The sequence below is a fragment of the Piliocolobus tephrosceles genome, chromosome 2 (assembly GCF_002776525.5).
Source record: "Piliocolobus tephrosceles isolate RC106 chromosome 2, ASM277652v3, whole genome shotgun sequence".
Lineage (NCBI taxonomy): Eukaryota > Metazoa > Chordata > Mammalia > Primates > Cercopithecidae > Piliocolobus > Piliocolobus tephrosceles.
In genome coordinates, this window is record NC_045435.1 from 40,384,180 (window position 1) to 40,400,555 (window position 16,376).

The 16,376-nt window shown below is 43.0% G+C and overlaps 1 protein-coding gene across 10 annotated transcripts in view; it reads left to right on the plus strand.

The window, feature by feature from the left end:
* KALRN (kalirin RhoGEF kinase) overlaps positions 1–16,376 on the plus strand; it is a 645,945-nt gene that overhangs the window by 173,862 nt on the left and 455,707 nt on the right. For all 10 annotated transcript variants that reach the window (XM_023214983.2, XM_023214975.2, XM_023215000.2 and 7 more), the window contains exons 4-5: positions 6,645–6,837; positions 10,878–11,390. In XM_023214983.2, the coding sequence (XP_023070751.2) occupies positions 6,645–6,837; positions 10,878–11,390 (706 nt within the window). The remainder of the gene's footprint in view (positions 1–6,644; positions 6,838–10,877; positions 11,391–16,376) is intronic.

Below are 16,376 nucleotides of genomic sequence, written 5' to 3' on the forward strand. Positions count from 1 at the left end.
TCCTGAGGGGATTTAAAAGTCTGCTTTAAAAAATATTTTTAAATAAAAAATAAGTATATAAAAGTCGGCCGCTCCAAACTTCACCCTCCTATGCCCCCATCCTCACCATACACAATGCAAACTTCTGCCCTTGAAAGTTTGATCTGGGCTAATAAATATCTTTTAAGAGGTAAATCACCTAAAGGGAGAAAGCAGGCTATCTGTTAGTTATGTTCCACTGTAAACGGGTCTGCTGAAACTGCTGTCATTTGAACACAGTGAATGAGAGAAGAGGTCTGGGAGTGTGGAGCCTTGGGGAAGAGGGCAGGCTGGGGAGCAGCTGCGGGAGTTGGGTTGGCCAGGGAGCACCATGCAGACTCCGGCCACTGCTGGGGTCAGGGAGACAGAGTCAGGGGGTGGAAGTGCACCACAGGCAGCCTGTGATGTCTGTGGCTCTTCCTGCTAATCATTACAGAGATTAACTAGCAAGACTGCTTCCTTGCTCCAGCATTAATTCTGGCCCCAGCACCTCACTGAAATTTCCCTGACTCATGGGACTGTGGCCTCTTAGTTGCTAAATACAATGGTTCTGCTCTCAGTGAATGACCATTCTCTGCAGCATTTGACACTGTTGCTCCTCCTTGCAATCCTCTCCTCCCTTATTTCTTTGATGTCATTCCTCTCCTGGTTCTCTCTAACCTCTCTTCATTTTTTCCTCAGGGTCATCTACTTCCTTCTCCCATCTCTTAAACACTGATATTCCTGCCAGTTCTATCCTTGACCCAGAAGATGGTTATTTTCTTCTTCCTCGGTTTTGTTGGGGGATCTCACCCACTTGTGTGCACATCAGCTACCACCCATTCGGGAGTCTATTCATTCAGCAAATGTTATTGAACACCTACTATGTGCCAGGCACTGTGTGACTCCTAAATAAACATTTCCACACCTGGTTTCTCTTTTAACTTCTAGACCATATATCAAATTGCCTTCAGAATTTCATATATGTATGAAATATACAATCGACCCTCTAAATCTGCTGGTTTCACATTGGGAGATTCAACCAACCAAAGTTTGAGACCCGCTGATTCAGAGAGGTGACTGTACGTATTTTCCATCAAGGTTGGTTGAGTATATGGAGTGGAACCCACAGATATGGAGGGCCAACTGCATATAATTTATATTTACATTATTATTTGTAACTGTAATAAAAATAACTGTCTTAGGCTGTGTTTAATATGAAGGAATTTGGATTCAAATGATTTATTAAGGGTCTGCTATTCAGGAAAAACTTAGAAGAAAGAAGCAGAGTAAGGAAAGGGGAAAAACCAACTAAGGATATGTGAAGACTTCAGGTGAAGTCTAGCTGGAGCCTTCTGGGGAGACTGGGGAGGCGGTGAAAATACATCACACTTCAGAGTTACTCTGCAATGAGGTAAAGGAGCTAGGCTCTGACATACCTCCGCCAGAGAGGCACTCGCCAGCCCTGGCGTGGGGATATAACTGCCCAGGTTTCTCTTGGAGAAGCATAGCCATCAGCTAAAGCAAGCATTCAGAGATGGTTACAGGCATCAGCTGATAGTTCCAACACTCTTGGAACTGGAGAACAGGCATAGTAGTTAGTAAAGGGATCCTAGGTGGACACCAGTGACATCTCCTATGGCAGCTTAGACTTACATAGAACAGTCTGTGTCTGGCACCATCCTAAGTGATTTATGTCTATTAACCTTTAAGACAACCCTGTAATTATTATTCACATTTTACATTGTGGGAACTGAGGCACAGAAGGGTTCCACAATAAGTAAATGATGGGGCCAGGATTCAGGCCTAGGAAGCTGGTTCTAGTTTTCATACCCTTAACTGCTGGCTCCCCTTCCTCGTTTGCACCAGGTACTGTAGTAGGCACTGAACATTCAATAGTGAAATGAATAAAAACTCCCTGCCCTTACTGAGGTTACTTTCCAGTGAGGGAAGATAGACAGTAAATAAATAAAACATATTATCCAGATGGTAATAAGTGCTAAGGAGAAAAATAAAGAGAATGGGTATAAGGAGGATTGGGTGACAGTTACAGGTTTAAATAGGGTGGTCCATGGAAGACTTCCATGAAGAGTCATTTTAGCAAGGACCCTTCTTCTACTCTTACACACTCCTTTGGGCTGACCCCAATTTACCCTCCTTCTGCACAGCTGGAGGGTAATCGATCCAAATCACCTGATCACGTTCCTTCTCTGAATCTTACCCTTCAGTAGTTCCTCGTTGCCTTTAGGACAAATCCATGCTCCAGCCTTGGCATACGAAGTGCATTCTGATTTGAAGCCTACATCCTCTCCAGTCTCTTCTCTTGCAAGGCCTGATTCTAACATTGTGGTGCCTAAGGCAAGAGTACAAATGGAAGCTCACATACCCTTTGTCTGAATATTTAAAATTAATGTAGCAAGCTAACAAACTGTTAAATAAAACATGTTCTGTCCTTCTACCTTGACAAATATATCTTCACAGCAACCTAGAAGGCCAAATTTAAATTTAGATTTGTTGGACTCCTTTGAGCTCCCAGGCCCAAATGTGGCAGCACAGTAGACCAGCCCCCACTCATGCTCTGCCTGCCTTCTCTCTCCACTCCCCAACTCAGCCCTACATGGCAGGGGCGCCTCATGCATGCAAGTGAACACGCCAGTTCACACATTTATATTCTAGCCACATCCTTTCAAATAGCAGCCCTTTGTCACCCCTTGGGCCTAGGGGTACACATAATGGTGATGTTACTTGCCCTTGGGAATTGGACCCTGGAAAGAGATACCCAGGGTTTCAGATACTAGGAGCTTGACCTACAAGGGGAAGATGGATGTGCAGCACAGACTCTATGTGGGTGAGTCATCTTGGCTCCCGGGGTGGAGGGGGGTGTGTGCAAAAAGAGGGACAGAGCCCAGAATGGGACTCTCCAAGGCATTCAGAGCTGCACTCTCTTGCGTTCAAAGGCCTGAACCAGAGTTAATTGTGTGAACTTTCGCAATATGCCACGCTCTTTTGCTTCTCTGACTTTGCGGTTTTGCACAGACTGCAGAAGGGAGATCACTCACTTAGACTCCTTGCCCTAATGTATCCCATCTCCTCTGGGTCCCCTAACTAAATCCCCTCACCTCCAGCCCCCGACTCCTGTCCCCAAACACAAACACCCATACATAGTGTCAGTGTGGTGGGGTAGAGTATGATATAGTGACCTGAGCTTGGGTTTTCTTTTTTGTTGTTGTTTTTTTTTTGAGTAGAGACAGTTCTACCTCGTTGGCCAGGCTGGTCTCGAACTCCTGACCTCAAGTGATCTGCCTGCCTTAGCCTCCCAAAGTGCTAGGATTATATGCATGAGCCACCATGCCCAGCCTGAGCTTGAGTTTTCAAGTCAACAGTCCTCATTTTGAATTTTTGCTTAGCCACTTACTAGTTATGTGATCTTAGGCAAATTTTATGCCTCAATTTCATCTCTCACATGGAGATAACCATACCTAGTTTATGAAGTTACTATTAGCATATAATGAAATGATGTATGGCAAATACCAAACTATAGCCCCAGCATAGAATGAGCACGCAGTAAAATAGTTGTTTCCCCTTTCCCAGCTATGCCCCTTACTTGAAACCAAACACACAAAGCACCTTGGAAGATTAGCCTGTTTTTCACAGAAAGATGCCAATTAGATTAGGTCACAGCACTCAGCTCCTGGGCCTCTTTCTCCATCTCCTGAGTTACTGAGAACCTCCTATAGAATATTAGGACCTAATTTCTACCCTTAGTTGTCAGAAATGATTAGTTAACAGGGCATAACCTGCTACTGACCACCAGCTTTAGATGTAGGGATTGTTGACCTCCAGCTCTCGGTAGCAACACAGAATATTTGTTGTTAGGAACAAAGAATTCTCCGGTCAGCATAATTACGGCAACAGAGATGGAGTCTGAGGAGCAGGGAAATAAGGAAGACAATCATCTCTAAGGAAAGGCAAGACCCACAGTTAACATTGCTGAACCTGACATAGGTGGGCATGCAACAAATATAAGTCAAGCTACACTAAACGATGTTCAGTGATAAAACCCCTAAATCCCAGTAGAAAGCCTCTAATCCCTAATGGAAAGATGGATAAAAGAGCTGATCAGGTAATTCACAGAAGAAATATTTACAGGCCAAAAAGCAATAACTAGTAATCAAATAAATGCACATTTAAATATAATACAATGTATTTTTAGTAAAACAGGCAAAGGTTTTAAAAATTCAATGACCAGTGCTGGTGAGGATAGAGTAAGGGGGGTACTGTCATACACTGCTGGTGGACTTGTAAGTTGACATACCTTTCTGTAAAGCAATCAAGAGAATGATCAAATAAGTTATGGTATAGGCATAAGATGGACTATCACTAAGTGCAACAGATTGGAAGAAATTTTAGACATGAGAAAAAACTGTGTTACAGTGAAAAGTAGAACAGTACGTGGTATGAAAACTATATGCACAGAAAAGGTAGAAAGGATATAGGCCTGGGTGTTATAAAGTCCTACCATTAGCATCTCTTTCATGGATCTTTGACTACTTTAACTTTTGTGTAGTTATCAGGTGTTTCTCTTATAATGGGAAAGAAATCCTGTAATTTGGAAAAAAGTCACATTGCTTTAAGACAAGAGGATAGAGAAAATTATTTATGGAAAACTTTGGCCACTCATTATTTCAGTAAGTGTCAGGGAAGAAGAGGCAACTCCTTTCCTTTGGGATGCAGGATTTGGGGAGAATACTCATCCTTTCTTTCATGCTGGAGAGAGTCCCCTCTCCTGGGGAATTTTCTGTGTACCAGGGATGCCTAAGTAAGCTACCTTGTGCTTGAGACACGCACACAGTCAAGAGCTGTGGTCTCTTAATGAGGCTGTAACAATCTCATCACTGGTTGAAATTTGAGAATAAAGCCCTGCCAAAAGGTTTTAATTTCTTTTTGTGACCTGAATCCTTCTGTGACCTTACTGCCAGCAGCTGTGAGCAACTGATAATGTGGTAGGCACATATGTGGGTCATGTAACATACATAGTGGTTTACACAACTGCAGTCTGGGAAATGGGAAATTAAGTGAAAGACCATAAGGAAATACTATCCTGGTATTTATATTTTAAAATATGAAGTAATCAATGTCTATTTTGAATTATAAAATAAACGGATTGGCTTTTAAAAAATAAGAGAAGACCCCTAACTACTCAAACATAGACTGTCTTCCAAACTGAGATGTTTTAACTATTCTGACCTTCATTTTTTTTCTTCCTATTCTCAGGAGTTATAGTCAAAGTTCAAGTGTTTAAACTTTGCTACTAACTTATATAACAACATCTTGATTTATTTAGCCTGCTGATGTCTTGGTTTTCAAGATGGTCACTGTCACTTCATCTTGCCTTGATTTCAAGAGTTACTCCTCCCTCATCCTCCCTTAACATCCTGATACATGCATTTTACACTGTGACTCTTACAATGGAAATACATGAACAACTGGTCTGCATCTTCCGTTGCAGTCAGTTCCACTCTGGGCTCTTTCTGAGTGATCAGCATGACTCAGCGACCTGATTTTTTAAGTTGACATACATTTTAAACCACAAAGCTGGGCATGGTGGTGCAAGGCTGTAGTCCCAGCTACCTGGAAGACCGAGGCAGAGGGATCATTTGAAGCCAGGAGTTTTGAGACTATGGTGCACTGTGATTGTGCCTGGGAATAGCCACTGCACTCCAGCCAGTGCACATAGCGAGACCCTGACTCTTTTAAACAAAGTGAAAAATAATAATAAGCTACAAGTAGTACATCTTAAATACAATGGTGGTAAAGACATGTTATTAATACTTTGTGTACCATCTCTCATCAACTGGCAGAATCAACCTAGAGCCCTTTTTTGAAAAAGTATTCTTTGGCCCAGTTTGGGCGCAGTGGTAAGATGTACTAGTGTCTGTCACTGATGTAGGCACAGGGCAGAACAACACTCCTGTCAAGGACTTTCCATCTCAGATTTAAGAGGCGACAGGGTCTCTGTCTTTAGAGAACTGGAATATCAATGGGGAAAACATGATTCATTTTAGGAACAAGAAAGGGAGACAAAAATTAAAATAAAAATAAAATACAATTGTGAATATCCAAATTGTAAACATCCCAACAAGTGCAGTTGACTACAGGTTGGGTAGCTCCTATCCAAAATGCTTGGGACCAGAAGTGTTTTGGACTTCAGATTTTTTTTTTTTTTTTTTTTGGAATGTTTGCATTCTGCTTGCCGGGTGAGTATCCCTAATCTGAAAATCCAAACTCTGAAATTCTGCAATGATCATTTCCTTTGAGCATCATGTTGACCCTCTTAAAGTTTCAAGTTTTGGAGCACTTCAGATTTTGGATTTTCAGATTGGGGATACTCAGCTTGCAAAAGGAAGGCCTAGTTATTTGCCAAATGCTGGGAGAAGGCAGAATGCCAGGACCATTGGTCAAATGTGGAAAGGATTTTTCTGAGGCATACAGTTTGAGTTGGGTTTGAAGGTGGCCAAGAGACCTGACATGAAGTTGGAAGAGTGATTCTGGTCAAGGGGAGTGCAGGTTTCCAGGTGCTTTTTGACTGTGTACTTCAAAGTCTCAGCTACCCAGAGTGACCATACTGACCTCTGACCTCCCCACAGTGAGGACGTGTGCAAACGTGGCTTCACTGTCATCATCGACATGCGGGGCTCCAAGTGGGACCTCATCAAGCCCCTCCTCAAAACGCTGCAGGAAGCCTTTCCAGCTGAGATCCATGTGGCCCTCATCATTAAACCCGACAACTTCTGGCAGAAACAGAAGACCAACTTTGGCAGCTCTAAATTCATCTTTGAGGTGAGCCAGATTTCTCTCTCTTAGCATCTTCTTTCTCTTCCCCTTCTGCCATCCACACATTCGTCACTACTTCTTCTCCATCTACCATACAGTATGTGACACCTCAAGGGCTGAGATTTCAGGATTCCTTGGCACCATGGCCTTACCAGTTAGAGTACGGGGAGGAACAAGAGGCTCACAAGATCGTCCCCAGTGCACACCTTCATTAGGCAGTCTCATTTACTGTTGTTGGTTGTGTAATTGGGACAACTATTTCTGGAGACAACTTTGCAATTTGTATCAAAAACATTAGGAAGAGTTTATGTCTATTGATGTAGCAGTTCTTTTTTTATTGCTGTATCATAGTTGTACATATTTTTGGGTACATGTGACATTTTGATGCCTGTATACAGCGTGTAATGCTCAAATCAGAGTAAATGGGATATCCATCACCTCAAACATTTATCATTTCTTTGTGCTAGAAACGTTACAATTCTTCTCTTCTAGCTTTTGAAATATATCATAAATGATTGTTAACTACAATTCCTCTACTGTGCTATTGAATACTAGAACTTATTCCTTCTATTTAACTGTATTTCTGTATCTAGTAACTAATTTAGGAAAATATTCTTTTTTTTTTTTTGAGATAGAGTCTCACTCTGTTATCCAGGCTAGAGTGCAGTGGCATGATCTCAGCTCACTGCAGCCTCTGCCTCCTGGGTTCAAGTGATTCTCCTGCCTCAGCCTCCTGAGTAGCTGAGATTGCAGGCACCTGCCACCATGCCTGGCTAAATTTTGTATTTTTAGTAGAGATGGGGTTTCACCATGTTGGCCTGGCTGGTCTCGAACTCCTTACCTCAGGTAATCTGCCCACCTCAGCCTCCCAAAGTGCTGGGATTACAGGCGTGAGCCACTGTGCCCAGCCTAATTTAAGAAAATATTCTTAATACAAAATTTCAACAAACAAGAAGGTAAAAAGCCAGGTAAAATTGCAAACAAGAAATGTCTACAAGAATGTTCATCACAGCTCATATGTTCCTATACAATAGTATATGTACACATGTGCATAAATATTTATACATATATAGTACATATACATACACATATATAGGTTGTATCCTTGCTAGCCATTAATGTTGGTGACATTAATACACAAATACTGACTGGGTGCGGTGATTCATGCCTGTACTGTAATCCCAGCACTTTGGGAGGCTGAGGAGGGCGGATCACTTGATGTCAGGAGTTCGAGACCAGCCTGGCCAACATGGCGAAACCCCGTCTCTACTAAAAACACAAAATTAGGCGGGCGTGGTGGTGTGCACCTGTAATCCAAGCTACTCAAAGAGGCTGAGGCAGGAGAATCGCTTGAACCTGGGAGGTGGAGGTTGCAGTGAGCTGAGATTGCACCATGGCACTCCAGCCTGGGTGACAGAGCGAAACTCCTCAAAAACAAAAACAAAAAAACAAAACAAAACAAACAAAAAACCCAAATACTATGAAGCCATGAAAAACCATATTTAGAAAAAGTAGTATTAAAATATTTATTGTTTAATAAAATGCAGGTGGTAAAACAATATGGATAGTATAATCTGAGATTTGTTTTTAAAGTATATGTATGGAAAAGAAAACTGAGATTGAAGATGTTAGTGATGGTTTATTCTAGGTGACTGGACAATGGGTGGTTTTTATTTACTTCATATATTTTTTATTTTTTCAAGGATGATGTATTACTTTCATAATCAAGGAAAACATGTTTTCAAACTAAATTTTCTAGAGGGTATATGTTTCCCCTGAGAATTTTAAATGACAATACATCAGATTAAATCAATGATTTAAGTGTCTGTGTTCCAGCCAAATTTGAACTGTTCCCTTCTTGGGAATTCTAGTCCTCATATGCAAGGGAATGAGCTTTTAAATGTGTGTGTGTTGAAAACGCAGAGCTGCTTTTAATCTTTCAGCAGCTTCCCATTCCAGACTTTTGTGCCCTGGGGGCCAGGAGCGCCTGTGTGTGGTGTCAAATAGGCTGTGATTTGAGCACAATGACCTGACCCTTGATGCAGGCAATTCTCACTCTGTGTAAACAATACAAGAAATTTGGCTTGGTATAAAAACAGTGACCTATTATAGTCTCCCAGCACCCCTCGGGAACAGTAGGAGTCCTGTAGGGAAATGTTTTTTATATTTTGGCTTGTTTATACAGAAGTGGTGACAACAAGCCTATGAATGTATAAGCTGAAGAGACTGAAAAGAATCTTTTCAGTAAGTCTTGATACTTATGCTTCAGCATTGCTGGCCTGCATGTCCCATCTCTCTGCACCTCTTTCACTCTAAGCTGAGCAGGCTTGTCTCTGTCTCCTAAATAAGAGGTATAGGAGAGATAGCTGGGGGCCTCCCAATCAAAGGAATATTTATAAGGCAGTATCTTAAAAACAGTGAATTTAATACTTAGTGCAGAGTGGGGTAACAAGTGATACAGAGATGAGAGTATAAGCTTGTTCAACAACAGATACTTATACCTAATTCGTAAGTATAATTATGGAGGACTTCCTGGAAGTGGTAAACTTTGAGCCAAATTTGAAGGAGAAGGTACTTTGGAATAGGGTTTTTCAAGTTTAATGCACACAAATCTCCTGGGGATTTTGAAAGTGCAGATTCTGCTTCAGTAGGTCTGGGGTAAGGCCTAAGATTCTGCATTTCTGACAAGCTCCTATGTGATGCCAATACTGCTGGTCTGAGAGCTATGCTTTGAGTAGCAAGGATGGAGATTAGCAGGAGTTTGCAACTCTAGTTGCACATTAGAATCACCTGAGGGACTCTTAAACCTACTCATGTCCAAGCTCCCATTTAGCCAATTAAATCAGAATTTCTAGGGATGAAGTTTGAGCATTGGTGTTTTTGCACACTCCCCAAAGGATTCTAATGAGCAGTCAAGTTTGACAACCATTGTTCCAGACCAGCCCTCCTGCCTGTGGCAACTCCTTCCTTCCTCTTAGGAGAGGGGTGGAAAGAGAAGGAACAAAGAGGGAATGCTCAGAGAGTAGCAAGACACAGAGATCAATTGCTTTTCAGGTTTTGAGTAATGATGCAGCCTTCAGGTCATCAGAGTGAGCACTAACACGGATTGAGCATGTACTCCATGCTGTGCACCCCATGTGCTTTACACACATTGATACATTTAATCTCTGCAAGCCCCTTAAGAAAGGAATTATTATCTCCATTATTCAGAGGAGGAGACTGAGGCTCTGAGACCTTAATAGTTTGCCCTGGGTCACACAGTTAGTAAGCGTAGGGCTGGGACCCAAACCCAGGTATTAATTTGCTAGTCTCTCATTCTTCATGAGAGAGAAGAGAAGCCTAAAGCCCTATCGGATGGAAAAGATGTTTACTAATAAACTAGGGTGGTTGCCTGCATCACCATTTGCTGGAGACACTTTGCTTCCTGGAGACAAACATTCTCCACTCTGCTCTCCAGGAGCTGGTAGGGGCCTCACAGAGAAAACCAAGGGCCCAGACTTCCCTGTTGCCCATCCCTAGTTCTGTTCACCATACCACAGAAGAGCTAACAGGGAGAGCCTCGGAAAAAATAAGACTATGAAATCTTTGCAGCCCAAGCACTGGCCCACGTTGCTTAATCCAACTATGATGATACTCTGGGTCCACAGGCCTTGGTTTTAAAGCTGTAGAAAACTGTCCCCCAGAAACTTAGGTCAGTTTTTCTTCCAGCTTCTGCTTCTAGCATCTGAAACCCTATTGAAGTGAACTTGGGGTCAGGAGGAGGGAAAATGAGGAGAGCAGGGACACAAAGGCAGTTCTTCTGGGGTGGTAAATGGGGGGCAGTTGGAGAGGCTTGCTAAAGCAGTCAGCAGTCTGTAGAAACTGCTGATCCCAGCTGATCTGTGACTCCTGACCAGTGAGTCCCATGGCTCCCTATCACCCTTTCTGAGGCAGGCTGTGGTCATTATTATGTGGAGTTACCTTGTCCTTTTCCCTCATCCTATTTCTGCCCTGTTCTCCCCCCAGCATCACTACTGAGTATCCTTGTCTGTGTCTGCCCCTTCCAGACGAGCATGGTATCTGTGGAGGGCCTCACAAAACTGGTGGACCCCTCCCAGCTGACAGAGGAGTTTGACGGCTCCCTGGACTACAACCACGAGGAGTGGATCGAACTGCGGCTCTCCTTGGAGGAGTTCTTCAACAGCGCCGTGCACCTGCTCTCACGCCTCGAGGACCTCCAGGAGATGCTAGCCCGGAAGGAGTTTCCCGTGGATGTGGAGGGCTCTCGGCGGCTTATTGATGAGCATACACAGCTCAAGAAAAAGGTGCTGAAGGCCCCTGTGGAGGAGCTGGACCGAGAGGGGCAGCGGCTGCTGCAGTGCATCCGCTGCAGCGACGGCTTCTCAGGACGCAACTGCATCCCGGGCAGTGCCGACTTCCAGAGCCTGGTGCCCAAGATCACCAGCCTCCTGGACAAACTGCACTCCACCCGGCAGCACCTGCACCAGATGTGGCACGTGCGCAAGCTCAAGCTGGACCAGTGCTTTCAGCTGCGGCTCTTTGAGCAGGATGCTGAGAAGGTAGGAAGGGAACAGGCCAAACCTGAACTGGGATGGGGGTGAGGGAGCGGAGGTTGCTCATCCAACTTTCTGATTAATGATAGTACTTTTCTGGAAAGCTTTAAAACAGTGTGCCTACTAGTTTTAGCTAGTGTAATTTTTTTTTTTAAGCTCACCCTTGTATAGTATTTATTATGTGCCCAGTATTGTTCTAAGCACTGTGTGCAAATTTATTCATTTTAATCCTTTCAAGAGTCCTAAGAGATAGGCATACTATTATAATCACATTTTATAGATGAAGAAACTGACAGGTTAAAGAATTCACCAAGCTGGGAAGTGCAGTCTGGCTCCAGGGTCCATGCTTTTACCTACTGTTAGAAGCTGCCCCGAGTACCTGTAATGAGTTGCTTAAGCCAGCTAAGGAACAAAAACAGTACTGTTAACAGCCTCTATAATATTAACTAGTGATTATGGCCCTGCAATGTATTTTACCATTGACAAACCACTTTTCACACTGTCTTATTTAATCTGCTTAATCCTTTGATCCTTACGGGTTGAGTGGTGGCATCTCTCTTGACATGCAGGGAAATGGATGTTCTTTGATCTTGGGTCTACAGTGACAGAGCTGACATCTGAATCCAGCATTTTTCTGTTTCCAAGTCCAGGGCTCTTCCTGCCATACCCACTTGTTTCCAGAGGTTTCTCTTTAGCTGCTAAGCATTTTCTTGAGTAAGACACCATTTTTTCCAGCAGTGAATTTTCAAAGCTTTCCCCTTATCAGGGGAAAGTAAGATAAGAGAATGTAAAAAAGGAAAATTGCATATAGTGCCTCTTTGCTGAGGATCCAAGGGTATCTTCCCTAGATTCTCTTTAAGCTAAAGAGAAGAAAGAAGACTTTACTATTATATGTGCTTTAAGAAGAAGACAGTAGACTCTCCTCCTGTCAGTTTTCTGGATGTAACTTATATTTAAATGGACAATACTGTTCTTAGGGATGCCATGACATCTCTCAGTAACCTGTGAATTTTACAATGTCTGATGTGATGGTTTTCTGTCTTTTAAGAGCTCATATTGAAAAATGTCTCTAGGTATTTTTAAATGATGAAATCGAGATCTTAAACTCTCTGTATAAGTGTGATCCCAATTTATGTACTAAATATAACTGCAAGAAAATTTACCAGAATGTTAATAGTTTTGCTTCCTTGGGGCAGGCTTATGGTTAATTTCTCTGTATAATTTTATAAGGCTTTCTAATTTTTTATAACATATAGTAAAAAAAATTAGCATATGCCTTTTTTTAATGCGTATCACTTTTTATAGCATATCCCTTTTTATATACCTTTTGAATATGATTTAAGCAAGTTTTGGGAACTTCTGACCTTTCTTGGGGCTCTTTGCCCAGTGGCCTGGCAGCCTGAGTCTGACCCTGGCCTGGGCTGCTCTGGGAAGGGCAGCTTAGATCTCAGAATTCCTGCATTGCTCACCGAGTGATGAGATGCCAGGGCAGGAGCCAGCTGTTCTGTGAAGCCAGAATCAGGTACTTTGGCTCTATTGCCAGTTTTGGAAAGATCTGGAACATCTCTTTTTTCTTGAGGCCTGTTTTGCTCTGGGGCAGGGAATCTGCTTTGCAGCCTGGCCTGGGTGCCTGTTTCAGTGAGCAAGGGACAGAAAGGGAGGTGGAGGACTTAGGTCTGCCTAGGCATGTTTTAGAGTTTGGGGCACTTCATGGTATCCCTGAGGCTCAAGGACATGGGAAGCCTGCATAGGGCACAGATAGTGCCTGTCTGAAAAACCAAGCAAATAGCATACCATAGCTCCAGAAGTTCCCAGGTCAAGGACGCTGCCCTTCTAGGGCCTGCCACGTTCCATTCAACAGGGCAGTAATTGCTGTTACACATAGATTCTCTCAATCCATGCTCCTAAGAATTGTATAGTATATGATCATTACTATTTTACAATTTAAGAAATGGAAACTTGGAGAGGTGAAGTGGCTGGCCCGAGGTCATACTGTTGGTTAGCCAGGGCCACTGTCTTAGTCTGTCTCCAAAGCCCATCCAAGCTCTTATCCAATAACCCTGTTGTCCCTCTGCTCCCAGAACCTACTTCCTGCTACCACTGAACACCACCTGTTAGCCCCTAAGTCTCCTGGTGCATGCCTGATGGCCCTAGAGAAAAATCCCAAATCCTACCTTTTAATGCTCATTCCATAGCAGGGGCTCTTTCTGTGCCATGGACTCTTTTGGTCTGGTGAAGCATATGGACCCCTTCTCAGAATAACATTTGTAAATGTACAAAAAATATACATAGGCTTGGAAAGCAATTACTTAAACACGGTTATTTGCAGGAACAGAAAACCAAATACCACACGTTCTCACTTATAAGTGGGAGGTAATCATTGGATACTCATGGACTTAAAGACGGCAACATAGAAACTGGGGACTACTAGAGGCGGTAAGGAGAGAGGGGCCTAAGGGTTGAAAAACTAACTATTGGGTAGTATACCCATACCTGGGTGATAGGATTATACCCAGGTAATAAACCTGCACAAAATATCCCCTGAATCTAAATTACATGTTAAAAATAAAATAAAGAAATATAGTTATTACATTTTAAAAATAGCAGCATTATATGTACTTTTTAATTAACATGCTAATAAGATCTACTTGAAGTCTAATTTAACTATTATAATCCTGAAGTAGTGATGAACATTAATAAATGATGTTTCAGGACAACAACCCTGATATGATATGAAAATATGTATGTTTCTATTATAGTCAAAGACACCAGCATTGCTAACACTAATGCAGTTTGTTGACTATGTTCATAATGGAAGAGAATGCTATATTTCAGTTAGAGGTTAGTGAAAATAAAGATATGAATTTTTTCCTATCCAAGTATATGATCCCTGAATTCTATCCATGAACCCAAGGTTTAGAATGCCTGTTGTGTGATGTGCTTATACCTTAAAAAGGAGTGTGGGGGAGTGTGCGAATGTGCACGTGTGTATGTTCATGCATGTGCATGTGAGTAGAGGGGTGGGGAGAGAGGCAGAGAATATTCAAAACAAGGGAACAAAAAGGAGGATGGGACGAGGGCAGCCCAGGAATATTTTGAGGTTGAGTCAGTGGTGAAAAAGCCACTCAAGCTTGACCCAGCTGCCACTGAAAATGTGCTGAGTGCTGGACAGGGTAGAAAAACAGTCCTTTTAAGTTGCTTTAAGATTAATTTAAAATATCTGCTCAGAGCTGAGTGCCTCAGCCTTTGACTTATTTGGTGACTTTGGAAGGGGGTGAAGAGGGTAATGGTTTGGAATAAGGGCTGTGAGTGTGGATCCACATCTAAACAAGGGCTTGAGGAAATAGTTACCATCTCTGAGCCAAGTCTTAGTCTTCCTTCTGGTGGGAGGCTGGTTGGCGGAGGCCTCTAATTCCAGATCTGGGAAGCTCTTGGCAATCAGAGGAGTCTGGTGATAGCTCAGCCTCTATTTTTGTAAAAGAGGTGGGCGCAGTCTCGCCCCTGGCCTTGCAGGGTGACAGCTTGTTCCCAAGGGCTTGAAAATGGGTTGGTGTTCCCCATTTACCAGCTGGCCTTGGGGAGTGAAGCTGCCTCTCACTTCTTCCCCTGACACCTGTGGTGACCCCCCCACATTCCCCATCTTGGAGGTGCTGGGGAGTGGACCATGCTCTCTCCCAATTAAGCCTCTAGGGAGTAGGGCCTCTGTTCCACAGATAATTCATAAAGCAAGTCACTCATTCATTTAATAATCAATGTTGAACAGCTGTCATGAGCCCCCAAAAGGGGGGGTGGCCAGAAGTTCTGTCTGGAGCAGTTCACCATCTAATTAAGAAAGTGAGCACATAAGCTCCTGTGTATTCACTTTTTTTTATTTTTATTTTTATTTTTAAAAGCAGGTTTATTGAGGTATAATTGATAAATAATAAGTGGCACATATTTAACATATATGATCTGCTAAGTTTGGACATGCGTATACACCTGTAAAACCATCAAGGTAATAGACATAGCCATGCCTCCAAAAGTTTTTTTGTTTCTGTTTGCATAAACTCTTACTTATTAAATGCTTTCTGTGCACCCTGTACTGTCCTAAGCACAGCCTCTGTGCTTGGAGAATTTTCAGAGAAGAGGGAACACTGCAGCTCAGGAATGACAGGAAAGTCTTAATGAGCAATCTGTGGAAGCACAGAGTAATTCAGAGATGATTCAAACAATGCATGATGTTAGATGAACCACTGCAGTCTCAGCCGGGTGCCCTCTGGTCTATAACTAATGGGCCTGTCCTCCACTGTATTCACAGAACACAAGCCAGGTCACCCCTCATTGGCCTGGTGCAGATTAAGGCTCTCTATGCAGCCCTGTTTCACATCCGGCCACCCCTCCAGTTGCAATAGACCCTGTGTGATGAAGGTGTCTGCCCTGCAAACACAACCTATTACTGAAGAGAAGGAATGGGCCTCTTCCCCACTGGGGGCCATATGTGGTCTTAAAGGTCATTAAGTAGACTCATTGTAGATGTGCCTTTGGCAAATGGAAGGGTGAGTGCTACTCAGTGGAGGATCCTCCCCATACACACCCCTTACTGGGTGCCTAGGACACATCTTATAATGGTAAAACTAGAAGCAACCGTGAAGTCCACATGTCTACCTCCTACACACTGTAGAAATCCCAGCCTTGCCATCTGATGACAGTCATTGTGCCCTTGTGATGTCAGTGTGCTGATGCCAATGATAAGTATCAGAAAATACTGAAACTCCCATCTGCCTTCTGGTCTAGGGAAGGCCCTCAGTCTTCCAGTCTTTTCAGAGAAGGAGCAGTGCTTCAAAGAGCTCTGGTGCGTAACTACACATAACGGATTCAGAAATCTTTATCTACTTCATTTCTGAATAAAGGAAGCTCTACTGATGTCTACCCAGGAGGCTCATTTTTTAGTCTTGCCCAAAGCTATCCTGGAAAGGAGAAGATATTCACACTTTGGGAGAATCCCCAAAAGAG